The sequence below is a fragment of the Lynx canadensis genome, chromosome X (genome assembly GCF_007474595.2).
Source record: "Lynx canadensis isolate LIC74 chromosome X, mLynCan4.pri.v2, whole genome shotgun sequence".
NCBI lineage: Eukaryota > Metazoa > Chordata > Mammalia > Carnivora > Felidae > Lynx > Lynx canadensis.
The window spans coordinates 17,262,962-17,279,981 of record NC_044321.2 but is presented as its reverse complement, the minus strand read 5'-3'; the positions used below and the strand labels follow the sequence as shown (position 1 = coordinate 17,279,981).

Below are 17,020 nucleotides of genomic sequence, written 5' to 3'. Positions count from 1 at the left end.
CTGTTTTCCAGCCCAGCGTTTAATTTTATGACTATTATTCTAAATTCACTTTCTGTTATATTATTTAAATCCTTTTTGATCAGCTCATTAGCTGTTGTTATTTCCTGGAGATTCTTCTGAGGGGAATTCTTCCGCTTGGTCATTTTGGATAGTCCCTGGTGTGGTGAGGACCTGCAGGGCACTTCCCTTGTGCTGTGGTGTATAACTGGAGTTGGTGGGCGGCGCCGCAGTCTGACCCGATGTCTGCCCCCAGCCCACCGCTGGGGCCACAATCAGACTGGTGTGTGCCTTCTCTTCCCCTCTCCTAGGGGCGGGATTCCCTGTGGGGTGGTGTGGCCCGTCTGGGCTACTTGCACACTGCCAGGCTTGTGGTGCTGGGGATCTGGCGTATTAGCTGGGGTGGGTAGGCAAGGTGCACGGCGGCAGGGGGGGCAGGCTTAGCTCGCTTCTCCTTAGGTGATCCACTTCAGGAGGGGCCCTGTGGCAGCCGGAGGGAGTCAGATCCGCTGCCGGAGGTTTGGCTCCGCAGAAGCACAGAGTTGGGTGTTTGCGGGGAGCGAGCAATTTCCCTGGCCGGAACCGGTTCCCTTTGGGATTTTGGCTGGGGGATGGGCGGGGGAGATGGCGCTGGCGAGCGCCTTTGTTCCCCGCCAAACTGAGCTCTGTCGTCCGGGGGCTCCGCAGCTCACCCTCCCTTTGTCCTCCAGCCTTCCCGCTTTCCGAGTAGAGCTGTTAACTTATGACCTCCCAGACGCTAAGTCGCGCTTGCTGTCGGAACACAGTCTGTCAGGCCCCTCCGCTTTTGCAAGCCGGACTCGGGGGCTCTGCTTGGCTGGCGAGCCGCCCTTCCGCCCCGGCTCCCTCCCGCCAGTCCGTGGAGCGCGCACCGCCTCGCCGCCCTTCCTACCCTCTTCCGTGGGCCTCTCGTCTGCACTTGGGTCCGGTGACTCCGTTCTGCTAATCCTCTGGCGGTTTTCTGGGTTATTTAGGCAGGTGTAGGTGGAATCTAAGTGATCAGCAGGACGCGCGGTGAGCCCAGCGTCCTCCTACGCCGCCATCTTCCCAGAATCTCCAATTCACTTTCTTAATTTGTTGAGAAATTCAATTTTCCCTATTTTTATTCCTAAATTATTTTATTATATCCTTAATTATTTCCTATTGTTTTCTTCTTTAGAAACTAATAATTAGTTGAAGGTGGGCTAACCATAATCTATCCTCTATAGCCATTATCTTCTCTCATTTTTTGTCTTTTTATTAATTTACTAATAATCTGAGCAATAAAAAAGTTTATTTTGTGTCTTACTGTTTCAATTTTCTGTAATAATTAATATGCTTTTTACTGCTTTCAGCATGGTTTAATTTCTATTTCCATGTTCTCAGTTTTAAAGACTTTTTTTAGTTATTTTGTGTTCAGTTTATAGTGGCCTTACTTTCTTTATAGTATGGTATTCTATTTTAACGCAAACAGTATTCTTTTGATTCTTACTGAGATCATTAAATAGATGTTCTTAATAAACTTATTTCATGGAAAAAGATTTTCTTCTGACATGTGAGGGACAGTTCCCCTTCTCCTTCCCATTCTTTTTCTTCACTCATCCCTAAATAAAGATCTATTTCAGGAAAAGATACACCTCACAACTTTCCTAACTATCTCAGTTTGCGCAGCTGTTGAAGAATACTCTGATACTTGTGTTGCCTATGTAACTCCCAAGATAGAGCAGATTTTCATAAATGATAAGTTATCCTTCCTCTTTATAAATGCCTCCCCTAGCCTCCAGACAAAATACAGATATAGGGAATGGGTCTGGGCTGAGACAGTTGATGTTCTAGTGCCTATCTCAAGTTACTGTAATCTCTACTCATTTGTATGAGCACTCTGACTCAAGTCTCATAGGAACAAGGAGAACATTCAGAGTCAGTAACAATTTGATTCTAAACAAGTTATATCAAAACTCAGGCTTTTTATTTTCTGGTACACATAAAAAAGAAAAAGGGAAAATAAAAAAAACATAAATAAATATTGGAAAGAAGGTAATGAGACTATAAACAATTGTACTTAGAAGAAATTAATACTCTCATTTTACATATTAAGAACAAAGTCACCTACAAATATCTAATCATTATGTTATATACCTGAAACTAATATAATGTTATGTGTAAATCAACAATAAAATTTTTTAATGGTTAAAATTTACCTTAAAAATATCAAAGACAAACTACTTGACTAAGGTCACTGAGACACAAACTATTAGAATTAGGGTGCAGGGATGCCTGGGTGGCTCAGGTCATGATCTCGCAGTTCTTGAGTTCAAGTCCCATGTCCAGCTCTGTGCTGATAGCTCAGAGCCTGGAGCCTGCTTTGGATTCTGTGTGTGTCTCTCTCTCTGCCCTTCCTCCACTTGCACTCTGTTTCTCTCTCTCTCTCAAAAATAAACATTAAAAAATTTTAAAAAAAGAATTAGGGTTCAGACAGTCCTTTAGACTTAACATGATTTCCTCTACATTACAGGAAATCTGGAAAGATACTTTATGAATATTTTGTTTTCAAGAAAGTATTCTAGCATCATATATACCAAGTGGTATAGTATACTATTTTATTATTTTTAAAAAAGAATTCTTATTGTGAGAAAAGTAGCACACAAGAATATAACCTTCTACTAAAGGCTAGCCCATCTTTACATTAAAAGGCTGGGAAGGGAGAAGTGGAAAGAGACAAATACCATGTGATTTCACTCATATGTGGAATTTAAGAAACCAAACAAACAGCAAAGGGGAAAGAAGAGAGAGAGGCAAACCATGAAACAGAGTCTTAACTACACAGAACAAACTGATGGTTACCAGAGGGGAGGGGTGAGGGGGATGGGTGAAATAGGTGATGGGGATTAAGAAGTGCACTTGTGATGAGCAGCGGGTGATGTGTGGAAGTGTTGAATCACTATTTTATAATACCTGAAACTAATACTACACTGTATGCTAACTACTGGAATTCAAAAAAAACCTTAAAACAATGTTAACAAAAAAAATAAATAAAAGAATAGGAGAACTGTAAAAAAAAAAAAAAAGAAAGAAAATACAAGTGCTTTCTGAGCTGAACTATTTGGTTAATGCCATCCACAGTCTCAATCATCGTCAAACAGGATCTTTAAATTGTCACTAGCTTGAATGCTAAATTGACAAAGTAAATATATAGCATTCATTTCTAAACTTCTTTAATGTTACTTATGTTGTCACTCATTTCTAACAGAGGTGAAGAAGTTATCAGGACAGATGAGCATCAACCAAGATACGGATTTACAAAGAAAAGCAGTAAACTGTTCATTAACAAAAAAGGAGATACTTTTCTATAAAAGTATAGTGTATTCATACTCTGTTTCTAGTAATATCTACAAAATGATTAACTGATTCAACAAATATTGCCAAATTAAAATTTGGAAGGAAGTTTGGGGAGTATAGAATCTGATCAAAGGCAAATTGATTATTTTATTAATTATTTCACCCAAATGATGATAGGTTGTTTACCCCATTATACAACCAAATACTTTTCTCTGATATCTTTCTCAAATGAATGGTAAAAAATTCTGACTTCAAGTTCTCTTTTTTTCTAGATTCTTCATTCCAACCTTTCTACATACTACAATCTCAAAATTTTTATCATATTATATGATATTTTCCTATTAGGATACAAAAGAATGATTTTAACTAATATAACCTGTTCTTTTATACTTTTTATGTTCTTTTGTAGTTTTCCTATAAAATATACAGGTCTCATTTTTTATAGGCTATAGCTTTTTATTTAATTACTAAACAAAGAACCATTTTCTAATGAAGATGAAAATAAACCCAAATAAACTTACCACATGAAGAATTTTATTTTCTGTTTCATACACAGTACAATCCTTTAAAAAAAGAAACATATACATTAGTTTTCAAAACAAATCAAGCATTCCTTTTAAAATACTTTCTTAGGAAATGTACAACAATTTGAAAAAATCTTGACAATTCAAGCAAAACCAGCAATAAGAATGTGAATAAAATCTGGAAAGCTATATACCAAAATATTCATAGTGGCTAGCTCTGATGGTCAGTTACACAGATATTCTTATATTTGCTTAACTATATTTTCTAATTTTACACAGAATACAATACAGAATAACATACATCAGAAAAAATATTGTAACCATTTTCTATCTAAACTTTTACATCTGATAAATACATTTCATTGAAATATTTCCAACATTTCAAATACTAATTTATTATAGATTGGAACATTAGGAAAAATACTAATATTTACTTCTATAGTCGTATCTTAAACTCAAAAATGCTTTTATATTTTCAATTATTTCCAGCTATTAAATATCCTTAATATTATAAAATTGGTACATATCAAGGTCATAGTTCTTAACATAAATTTGAATCCTTGAAATTGTAAAAAAAATTATTTTAAAAAATCACCATTGTTTTTTTACCTGCAATTGCTAGACTTACAATGAGCAAACATATAGCAAAGTGATCTTTGCTTAGAAACTTCTGTTTCTATGGCTTAGTTTCCTGAAGAAATTCATAAAATGGGCATGGCATTAGTAGTAACACAATAAGGGTGTTGTGAGGATTAAGTGAGAAGATGGATGAATGGCTTAGCACAGTATCTGGCACACAGTGATAAATACATTTTAACTATGAATTACTGTTGTTCTGTGTCTTTATTTTTAAAATGTAAACTAATTACCTTTACTTCAAAATAGAAAGTTAACTAATTATTATTTGGCTATCTAATTTTGAAAAAATATCCATGTTTCACAGTACTGCATATTTTAAGGAATGACAGCCCATTTCATCTCTTTCCCTGAATTTAATTTTAACAAAAAAGAATACTGTTGAACATAGTTTTTGATCATGCCATTTCACCACAATACCTTGCCAGAAGTAGTACATATTCTTATCAGGCATAAAAGTTTTAAGGTTAAATATAGGTCTGATTCATTTCATAGACTAAATGAAATACTTAAGGATTGGGTCTTGCAATTCTGCAGGGTTTCTGTGCCAAAGAAGAAGTCTGTTACAAATATAGCCATATCTATGTCTTTACAAATTAAGTATGAATTATGTGTACAGAGGAAGAAAGGTATAGATAAAGCATTTATGTTGGAAAAGTGCACTGTACTTACATCAGAATTTGGAAGACTGCAATTTTATAGAATTAATTTCAGACACAATTACATTGGTAAGAGATGAGTTGGGAAAAGTTGGAAAGTTGCCCAGTTTCCCCAAACTGCCTCTACAACTTGCTTCAGCTATAATGGATACAAGTTTGATTATTTACCTACCTTCCCAGAAACAGAGAATATGATTAAATGTTCAAACTTCAAAGGAATTTTCCTCAAGGAAAAAAGTAAATATGATCTAAATGTATATCCTGCCAGTGATCACACAGCAATAATCACACAGAGAATAACTATTTCAAGTTCTTTAAAATATAATACTTTACTTGCATATCCCTAGTATGACGTAACAAAAGAACTATTAAACAAAATCTTACACTATTGGCAGCAATCATATTGTTGGTTAGTTATTGTTAGTCTGTTATTGTTTTGCTGAAACTACTGCATTTCATAGGATAAAGCAAATGAACAATTATGTGATACTACTATATTCTATCATTTTTGGTGTCCTAAGTAATTTTAGCATGAGACAAAGCAGATACATATATAAGAAGGTCAGTAAAACCTAGAGTCTCTTAATGCATCATGTACACACGTGTGTATGTATTTCTTAGGCCCACTGAAAAGACATAACTGAGTAATAAATAAACTCCTCACAGTTAGTGATTTTCAAATACTATTTCTTGGGGCTTTGGTTAAGGAAAATGGTGGATTCCAGATCTGGGATATGAATGTATAAGATGAGCCTGGATTATACTGTGACACACATAGAAAGAAGCTATCAAACTATACAAGGATTGTTTGTGTCAGTAGGACTCAGAAGTCAACATGAAGAGATTTTCACTGGCCAAAGATGGAGCAATTTGGGAATCTAAAAAAATAATAGTTGCAATAGATGGAAACAGTAAACTAAATATTAGTTTTATTTATATGTATTAATACATTTGATACTAAATTTAAAAATCACGTATTAGCTTTACAAAGTCCTTTTTAAATTTTATTTTGAGAGAGAGAGAGAGTGTGTGTGTGTGCATAAGTAGGGGAGGGGCAGAGACAGAGGAATACAGAATCCTAAGCAGGCTCGGTGTTGTCAGTGCAGAGCCTGATGCGGGGCTTGATCCCATTAACCATGAAAACATAGTCTGAGCCGAAATCAAGGGTTGGTTAAACATCTGACTTTGGCTCAGGTCATGATCTCACGGTTTGTGGGTTCAAGCCCTGTGTTGGGATCTCTGCTGGCAGCTCAGAGCCTGGAGCCTGCTTCAGATTCTGTATCTTCCTCTCTCTCTGCCCCTCCCCTGCTCACGCTCAGTCTCTCTCTCTCTCTCAAAAATACACATTAAATATATAAAGTACATCCAAATATATTTACTAATACTTGTGTAACACTGAATATATTAAGCAAATTGGACAATGCATAATAGATGTACTTTTCCTCTTGTTTCGGCGAATATTAATCAACTGTCTTCATGATACAGAGATAAATAAAACATGTCCCCTGACTTAGAAAAGCACAGTTTATTTTTTTTTTAATTTTTTTTTTCAACGTTTATTTATTTTTGGGACAGAGAGAGACAGAGCATGAACGGGGGAGGGGCAGAGAGAGAGGGAGACACAGAATCGGAAACAGGCTCCAGGCTCTGAGCCATCAGCCCAGAGCCCGACGCGGGGCTCGAACTCCTGGACCGCGAGATCGTGACCTGGCTGAAGTCGGACGCTTAACCGACTGCGCCACCCAGGCGCCCCAGAAAAGCACAGTTTAAAGAGACAGGCATTCACATAAGTAAGTTAAAATATGTAGAATTCCAAAGTCTTCATGAAGTTTGTTTCAATAACTTTATAAGTATAAATGCGACAAAAATATACAAATCCACATGTGAAAGGTCAATTATTTAAAATTTTAAAATATTGACATATTTCTCATTAAAATGCAAAGTGACCACTGTGTTGTGCTATACATTGCTCAAGTCAAATTTCAAACTTTGTAGAATTTTTCATCAGCTGCTGCTCCTCAGTGACTAAAAGAAATACATCTATAATCCAAGCTTTAAGATTATTCAAAGAATGAATTACTGATCCATACGTGATAATTCTGACATGACTCCAAAAGACAAAGTCTAAAAGAGATACATCAAGTGACTGAGGTGGCCAAGGTTTTACATCAGTCGAAAAAACTGTCACAAATATTAAAATTAAAAACTATTTGAAATAAACAATACTAAAGGACTATAAAATAAATTGAAATAATTAAATTTGCAAAGGATGTGTGTGTTACATTTATAGCATATTCACACATGTGAATCTATTAAAGCTTAAATCTGTACTAACATATTTGGGACACTCACAATTACTATAATAAAGGCAGGATCATAGGGCTGGGCAAGCAGAGGAGAAACAACTAGCTCTGCCTTAAAAAGAAATTAATAAAGGCAGCTTTAATTGGGTTTTGGAAAAAGTATGTTTTTGGGCAAAGAAAATAAAGGCATTACTGCAAAAGCAATAAAACTGCACTCAAACACTGTTAAACTACTGCAGTAATTTTCAGATTTTACTCTGTATACATGTAACAATCACTTGGAAAGTGGGTTAAAATGCATATTCCCAGGTTCAGCCCCAGATATACAGATAGGGTAGACCTGGAGTGGGGGTCCTAGTATGATTTTGATAAAGATGGTACTGTGAAAAACAATCTATTTTACGGGAAATACTGTGATAGAAGAATGCCAAACCAAAAATGATCAAAAATATAAAATCTGTAAGACAGTAGACTGATTTAAAAATAGTATCTGGTGGCTCATTCCAATTTTCAATTCCTCAGAGCTTTGTGCTTTTGTTACACATTCCCCCAATTTATTGGTTGGTTTCTCTTTTTTCCCTCCTATTAAACTTATTTCTTTCTTTAATCACTTACTACTCTGAATAACTGCTTCTACTTGTTTATATCTCTGCCTTCTTTCAGCCAGACTGGCCTGTTCATTACTGAAAGCCAAAGGCTTTCACAAAGGCTGGACACAGCATAATAAAAACAGAACAATACAAAAAAAGTATATATTAACCTGCTATTTTATATTAGGGAGAAGAATAGAAACTAAATGACTGTGTTTTATTTAGTTAAGCTATCATGTTAAGGAGTTCATTTTATCATGCTAAGTATTTAAATAGCCCTAGGTACCTTAGGGGATTAATTTTGTTAATAAGTTATTTTATTTCCATCCAGATGTGAATTTAAAATATTTGCTTCTCAAGTGTGGTTTTATTAACACTTAGGGCCAAATATTTTCCCAAAAGATCATACCCCACGTTTTACAAAGAAAATAGCACTGAATATAGAGAAATCCACATTTTTAACAACCTATTCATGCTAAGGAAAGGTACACCTCTGACGTTCTACTTATTTTTAGGTTAGGATTAAATTTAGATTTTCAAACCTGGATTTAGAGCTATGCCACTATATACTCCCAGGAATTCTCTTCAGAAGCTCATGCTGTCTTTTACTATGCATGCAAAATGACACTTGCAATTTCTTCTTTATCCTTTTATATATAATGCTTCTACAAACCATGTGATGCACATTTAAATGCATCAAATTCCTAACAAGACAATATTCATAAAAATGAGTGTTTATTCAGTTTTCATAATTTTTTCTTTTTGAAAAGTATAAGTGTGCACAGAAACTGTCTCCCACAGATGAGCTATGTGCTCACACAGGATCATAATCAGTTATAGTTTTTGTGAAACAGTGATGCAATTGCCATACTGAGAAAAATACAAAGAAACACTTCTATCCTGTATGTTATCATTGATACTCCATACTTTGTCAACAATTTTAAGTAACCTGGGGTCAAGATGTTCAGTAAAAGTAGTATTTCTCATCAACTGTGTATTAGAGTCATAGGAACAGTTCACAGGTTATTAATACTGAATACATAAAGCAAGAGAGTGAAGGGAAATAGTGTATGTCTCAAATGCTGTATATAATTATATTTCACAAAACTTTGGAACTATAAATGCCATAAATTTTCTTATGTCTCTTTTTGGTATATTATAGTATACTTGTACAAATAATTTAAGAATATTGTTTTGCTTGCATGTAGTATTCAAATGATTCATCTATGCAAAATTTTAATAATGGTACCGTCATACCAAATACTTCACATATTCTACTGCTAAGCTATCAAAATGTCTTCAATGCTTAAGTAACTAATTCATGAGTTACTGTTACTTTTATTCATTCACTCATTCATTTACTCAAGTCACAATTCCATTCACCAAAAAAGGGTATTTTTTGCACATCTTCTAAATGCAATTCACTATCAGGCACTATTAAGGTGATCAAAGATAAACTTGGTCCTTGGCCATCATCACTTATTTAGTGGAGAAAACATTCAAATAATAATATAAGGTACATGACAAATGCTAACAGAAGATCCCATAAAAAAGGAGATAAATTCTAACTTGTTCACTCTGGAATGACCTTCTAGAGGAGATATTTTACTGACTTTAAATAGCTTTTAAATCTGTAAATTTATTAGGGGTTCACAGGGAAAGACCATTTCACTTTGTGCAAACATGATTAACAAGGCATAATCAGAAGTAAGCATGCCAGGCTATAGCATAAGATATGCGGAATGAATGCGACAGGAAAGAAAGCCTAGAAAATAACATGAGGTCATATTGTGGAGAGCTACCAAAGCTAACCTGGATAAATTTTGTTTTGAAGGGAATAAAATTTTTATTATTCTGTAATAATTTATTTTGAAGTCCCATTCCACCAGGATTGCACTTAACTTGATCAACTGATAATTTCTTGTGATTTTATTTTGGGAGGGGCTGAAGTCAGGGTAGCTGACTTCATAGCCATAGTGCCATGGCTGGTGTTAAAGAGCAATGATAAAATGGTGAGTGAGTGTATCAGGGTAGGGGGTGGAGAAGTGAAGTCCAAACTCTCTGGTCTAGCTAACAACTCTAATAGGTATCTCTTCTTATTCATTTTCTAATAGTTCTTTTTCCATTCCCGTGGAGGAAACTTTCACGTCATGTCTCAGATAAGGAATCTCTGCAAAGCTGTGTATCTTCCTAAATATACCAAGTAGACATTTCATCTCTAGGGAAGATGGAGGAGTGTGTACTTTACTCTGATACAAGGAAGCGCTCAAAGATGTCTGAGCATGGGAACTATGTGATCAAATACATGTTTTACGAAAACAATGGGGAAGAAATTGTGGATTTGGAAGGGAAAAAAAACTGAAGGCAGCAAGATCAGTTGGAATGTTCTTTCAATAGAAAATGTAATATATAATCAAAGCTTGAACGGAGGTTATGATGGTGGAAGGGGAGATGAGGAGAGGTGGATGTCATACATGTAGCCAGGAATGAGAATTGGGTGACTGATACGTTAGACACAGAGAATAATGTGGAGAGGAAAGTTAAACATTACTCCAGGGGTTCAAACCTGAGCAAATGGATGAATGGCCGAGTAGAGATGGTAGAAGAAAATTTAAGGAGAATAAAATAATTATATTTGGGGCATGTGAAATTAGAAGTGGCTGAAAGGTCATTTTATACAAAGTTGTCCAGTAAGCAAGTAAAAAGCTGATTTGGATCTAAAATAGAGTCAGATCTGGGAGTATTTACACTGAAGTGATAAAGGTACAAGAAAACAACAACAAATCCATTAAAAAAGAAAATGTATAGTGAGAAAATAACTGAAGACTGCTCAGACAATGCTAGTATTTAGGAGCAATAAGGAAGGGTTAGTTGCATAGCCAGGAGTAAATGGAGAAAGTGATGTTACAGAGACATATTTATTAAAACTTACAGTGATAATAGAATTATCCTAATTATGTTCTATGTCTGTGCTGCCTAAAATTTAGTGGTTTCTAGGCATATGTGGCTATTGAGCAATTAAAATGTGCAAAGGAGAAAGTGGATTTGTAATTTTATTTAGTTTTAATTAATTTATATTTCAATTGCCACATGCAGTTAGTGGTCATCATGCTAGTCAGAAGGTCAGGTCTGGAGAAATATACTATGGTCCATCCAACAGTTACAAAATGGGAAGCCATTTAACAAGAATTTCAATCAAATAACAATAAAAGCGATATCTGAAAAGAAAAACATGCAGAAATTTAGTTCCCAGTTATTGACCAGATGATTCGCTTTCTTTTCCCTTTTGCAAGAGCAGATTCCAGTCTATTGTGACATTTACAGTAGCAGCATAGTATCATGAAAGCAATTCTCTTTGTAGGATGATACACAGAATAGAGCTATTGAAAGGAATTCAAAGTAGTCATCACCTAGCTTTGTGGACATAGGGAAGCAGTGCTAGGGATAAAAGATTTGCAATGGATGGAAGATGAAAGTCCAAACTAAATTTGGATTCATCAAAGACCAAAAGCTGACTGGGTACTCTGAGTGAAAAGAAGAATATCCATAGTGAATAGAGTCACTGGTCTTCTTAAATGTGTTTTCAAAATGCTACTGTTTAATTTCAGAGCTATAAATGTCCTTGGCAAACAAGGTAGACAGAAGCATAATCATCCCACAAGTACATCCCTGGCAAACCCTTCAACATTTTACTGGCTTAATGACCACAAACTTGTTGGAACAGTCTTCTTGCTGTTGTTTTGGGAATGAGAAGAGGAGAATTCATGAAGGATGGTATCTATTGAAATTTTAAAATGACCCATTTTGAAAAGAATTGGCTAAGATTTTCATTAGGTCAAATAAGGTATCGAGTTGTAACATAAAAGGAGCAATAAGCAAGGGATGGGAGGAGAATGTGAGTGGGTATGACCTTAGAGGTTGTCTATAGTCTTTCTGTCAGTGAACATAGCCATATTCTTCTGCACCTTGCACCATAGTGCTCTTCAAAATTCTGCTCCAGTTCTGCCCCAAGAGGTCATCTAAAATGAAGCCCCATCTGGCTTTAATTATTCTAGCCTTTCACTTGACAATGAAATACTACTGTCCCAATAGTTGAATGGGTGTAGAAACTAATCTTTTAGCATTCAGGGACTTGGAAATGCAGGCAGAAGTAAGGCTGTTGTTGCAGCATCCAAATGGCTCTTTAACAAATCCAAAAACCACCGAGGCTTGCAAAGATTCAAGTGTCAAAAGGAATAAAAAGTAAAAATGTCAAGTCAAGGTATAAATGACCAGAAAACTCATTAGGGTTAGACTGTGATCCCTGTAACTTTACACTTTGTTTTGACAACCTGAAAAGGCAGTGAGCTAATCCCTATCATGAGCTAAGTTTGTTTATTCTGCATGTCTTGAGTCAAGACCCAAATATTTTTGAAAGGCCTATCTGATAACTACTAACTGTACATTTTTTAATGTTTCCACCAGTTATTTATTTGTTAGTCTTAGTCTCTCCCATTAGACTGTCAGGAAAGGAACTGTCTCCTTAATTTCTGAAGGTGTTCTGTACACTCTATAAAGATTGTCTGAATTTATCAGTTATGAATACTTTATTCCATTGATTATCTATTTTCACATTCCATAATACACATTTCACATTGGCTCTACAGATTAAATACACAAATGAAACATTTAAAGCCATTTTTTCAAAAACAGAGTTTCTAATTGCCAAACTAGCACAGTACATTTAGTTTCTTTACACTCTCATTTTGTACAAAAATAGACTGAGTTTCAGTTTCAAAATAATTTTAAATATGAGTTTAGTTTTAAACATTAATCTGCATGATCTCAGCAGATATTTTCAACAAAAATAGATTTTCTCTGCATACAGACTCATATTATGTAAAAGATATCAAGAATTTATATTCATACAATAAAGCTAACATTTTGTTGTAATAAAAAGCTAAAATAGGTTCCAGATGTTCAAGTTACTTACTATAATGACCATCTAATATATCACAAGGGAAAGAAAATCTATAGGGTCTAAATGACAAGAGACAATTTTTCCCCCATGACATTCAACTAAGGATTTCAAGCAAAGATAAATACCATGCCACATCATAAATGAAAATATAAATTAAATGTTAATTCATCAGTTCAATATCATCCACTTGGCTGCCAGAAAATAAATGGAAATTATGGTATATTTGAAACAAATTCCAAGTATTAATTTTAAAAGTTCCTTAGCCTACATACTTTTGTCCTTTTTATCTATTTACATTGAATTTACTTGGACAAAATGGAAGCATTTCTTTTCATTATATGCAAGATCTGAAAAAATAACATTTGTACTCAGGCACTCAATAAATATTTTTAGATCACTGACGATAATAAATTATTTAAATCCTAATGAATACTAAATTGCCCAAGCAACAGTACCAGCCCACATCTAGGCTTAGTTTTGTATATACTCAAAAGTCATTATCATAAATAATCAGTATCCATTTAGGGTTTCCTGGTAGTAGCACTGCGTGATTTATAAAGAAAATTTTATGCTTTGGAAAACCAAAAGGTCTTCCCCTCCCACCACTATTGCAGTAGAATACAGTTAAGTTACTAAGAGACAAACCAATGCATATAAACACGCCACTGAGGAGAGAAGAAACTCTTCAAACTCAACCTTTACTAAGATATTTTTTGGGATCTTTAAAAGTTTTTTCCACATAATTTAATTTTATTGTGCTTTCCTTATGTTCACATAAAAAAGATTACTCACCTTAAAATTCTAGTATAATGCTATCCTGGAATTCTTTATAGATTCATTACTGTGTCAGATTTGTATTATGATTTCTAAATATACATTCCATTTTTTTTTTAAAGAAAAAAATAAACATCCTGGAGCCACCAAAGTCAGCCATGGCTATATGACTTACTTTGTCTAATGAAATGCAAGCAGAAGTGATGTGTCCCATTGGCATGCAGAAACATTAAGAACTAGTGCATAGTTCACCATGCTCTCTTTCCTTTCTGCTGTGATGACCAGCAGTGTTCAAGAAGAGGCTACTCTCGGCTTTGAAGTGAAGAGGATGTGGAGTAGAGCTATAGTAACCCAGAATGGACATGGAGCATGAGCACTGGTCATGAATGATACTAAAAGCACAAATATTTCCAGGTTGTTGATTATTGCAGCATAATCTAGCTTAACTTGACTGATACAATCTTCCACTAAATGCAAGGGGCAAAAATAGAACACACATGCAAATGAAGACCTAACCAAAGCAGAATTTAATGCAATAACTATTACATGAAATTTTTTTATGTAAGCTCTACGCTCAACGTTGGGCTTGAACTCATGACCCTGAGATCAAGAGTCTCATGCTCTAGACTGAGTGCCCCTCCCCAAATCCATGAATTTTATATCCTGTACTTCATTTCAGGAAATGTGCTACTTTTCAGAGGTGCTATGTCACTCCTCACACAATATAATTCGCAAGTCAGCCTCAGATAACATTCTGTCACCTTCATGCAAATCTAGTCTTTTACCATCTTGAATTTATATATAATTTTTGCCTCATTTTATAAGTCTTATTCATGCTCACTTATCCTAATTACTTAATTCTGATCAGTTCTTCAATCTGCCACTTCCAGTTATAATTTCAATCCATTATTTCACTTGTGTTAAGGCCTAATTTCATCTGAATTACCTATCTGATGTTGCTGGTCATGCTGACCCAATCCAAGGGGCCTGGGTTATTAAAAACTACTTTGAAAAAAAAAGAACTATTTTGTCAGCAGAGACAAATGCCTTAAAAAATCACTGTCGACAACCAGTAGCTCTATTTTTTTTTTGGTATGCTTTAACCTTTTATAAGTATGAAAATCTATATTTATGATGATTAGATAACATAATCCATGTAAGGCATAATGATTCATAACATGCTAAAATGTTATTATTATTCCTCCTTATTTTATTAACCCTAGTTCCCAACACATTAGTTTCTAATACCAATCCTCCCCTTATGACAAATGGCCAATGATCATTTTCATTAATATCTTACATTTGATGTTTTAAAGAACACGTTTAATCCTTTGGGATAAGCATTTATGGCACAGATTGACTATGAACAACTGATAACTAGAGTTACATATTCAAAACTTTAACTAGCTTCCTTTGTAAATGTGTGGCCTCTGGGCTGATATCACCTATAAATAGTTGAACCTGCTGATCCATAGGACTCAGTCATTCAACCTATGGTGGAGTCTGAACAATCTGCATCTTAACAAGCTTCCCCAGGTGAATTATAGTCCATGGCCCTGCTTTTGAGAAAACACTGTTCTTGAACACATACATTTTCTTCTCACATCATACTCATCTCATAATAAACTAGTTAAGTATGAATACAGTGGCTCCATGTTAGAATCAATGGAGCCATCATTTAAAAACTCCTGATGCCAAGCCCCACCATCAAGAATCTAATTTAGTAGGTCTTATGGGGCACAGATATCAGTACGTTTAAAAGGCTCCTTACTTCATTCTTTTTTTTATATGTTTGCTTATTTTTGACAGAGAGAGAGACAGAGCACAAGTAGGGGAGGAGCGAGAGAGAAGGAAACACAGAATCCGAAGCAGGCTCTGGTCTCTGAGCAGTCAGCACAGAGCCTGATGTGGGGCCCGAACTCACGAACTGCGAGATTGTGACCTGAGTCAAAGCTGGACACTCAACCAACTAAGCACCCAGGTGCCCCAAAAGGCTCCTTACTTCATTCTAAGGTAAAGCCAATTTGAAGAGCAATGAGCAGAAAGTATTACAATGTCAAAGCATGGATCTAAGTCCTGGCCATGACACTTAATGTCACTCTCCCTATCTTAAATTTCATTTACTCACTTACAAAATTGAGATAATGACATCTGGTCTACCTACTTCACTGGATTATTGTAAGAAACAAATCTGATAATATGTTGTAAAAGTACTTGGCCAACCTCAAAATATCAATGTTAATATTCCCTGCCCATTAAATTTTATATAGACCCTTTGTTCTTGCTAATAATTTTTAAACGTCATAAGGAATAGCATTTAGATGATATGGTTTAAGGGAGGGGTTACAAAGGTGAACAGAAGAGCCCAGGGCAGTATACATTTCATTTCTAAAAGAATTCTGTTCAGAATTCTTGTGGGGAGAGACAGCAGTAAAATATTTGTGTAGAAAGTTTAAATGTGAAGAAACAGAAAGCCTAGTGACATATTTAGTAGGGTAAGGAGGGCTATAGAAAACAGTGAGACATTAAAACAAAAATTCACAGTTATATTATTAGTAACTGCTAAATAGCCCAACTATAGACAAAAAGGCATTAAAAAAGTTTGGGGATGGCACCTAAATTGGAGCCAGATACATAAAATAGTTACAGAACCAGAACCCATAAAGGTACCTAATCGAACCTTTTGATTTTTCCAGCTTAGGTATTTTATAACTCCCACTCTAGCATTACATCGTCTCACAGCATTATATTATATATTCCTTTACGGCTCAGGTTTCCATATTTGGTATCAAATCAAAATTGAAATTTTTAAGCTACAAAAGCATGCTTAATGATAGTCAGAAATGCACACATGGGTTTATTTGGGGAGGGTTTGCAGACTAGACAGTAATGGTACCCTTTTCTAGCTCCAACACCAGCCCTTTCCTCCTAGGCTCTGGTCCTCTCCAAAGTAACCCCTCAGCCCACCTCTCCCTCCTCAAATTCACTAGGGCATTACCTGTCTCATGGAGAAGACTGATGCTATCACCACTCTTCCTTCCCACCCCCATTCATCTCCCTGTAGTTGTAAGAATTAATAGGAGAAGAAATAGGAATGAGCAACCTTAAAATGTAAAGCACTAATTGTATATTTGTAATACTTACAATATACCTGGATTTCATCAATTTTGAAGGATCATTTCTTTTTTCTGTTTAGCTCTCTTTAGATCTTCACCAGTATCACAGAGAGTTACAGCAGCTA

General features: G+C 35.3%; 1 protein-coding gene across 4 annotated transcripts in view; it reads right to left on the bottom strand.

Annotated features, from left to right (window-relative positions):
• CNKSR2 (connector enhancer of kinase suppressor of Ras 2) overlaps positions 1–17,020 on the bottom strand; it is a 311,777-nt gene that overhangs the window by 172,331 nt on the left and 122,426 nt on the right. For all 4 annotated transcript variants that reach the window (XM_030305850.1, XM_030305851.1, XM_030305852.1 and 1 more), the window contains exon 5: positions 3,855–3,896. In XM_030305850.1, coding sequence (XP_030161710.1) covers positions 3,855–3,896 — 42 coding nt within the window. The remainder of the gene's footprint in view (positions 1–3,854; positions 3,897–17,020) is intronic.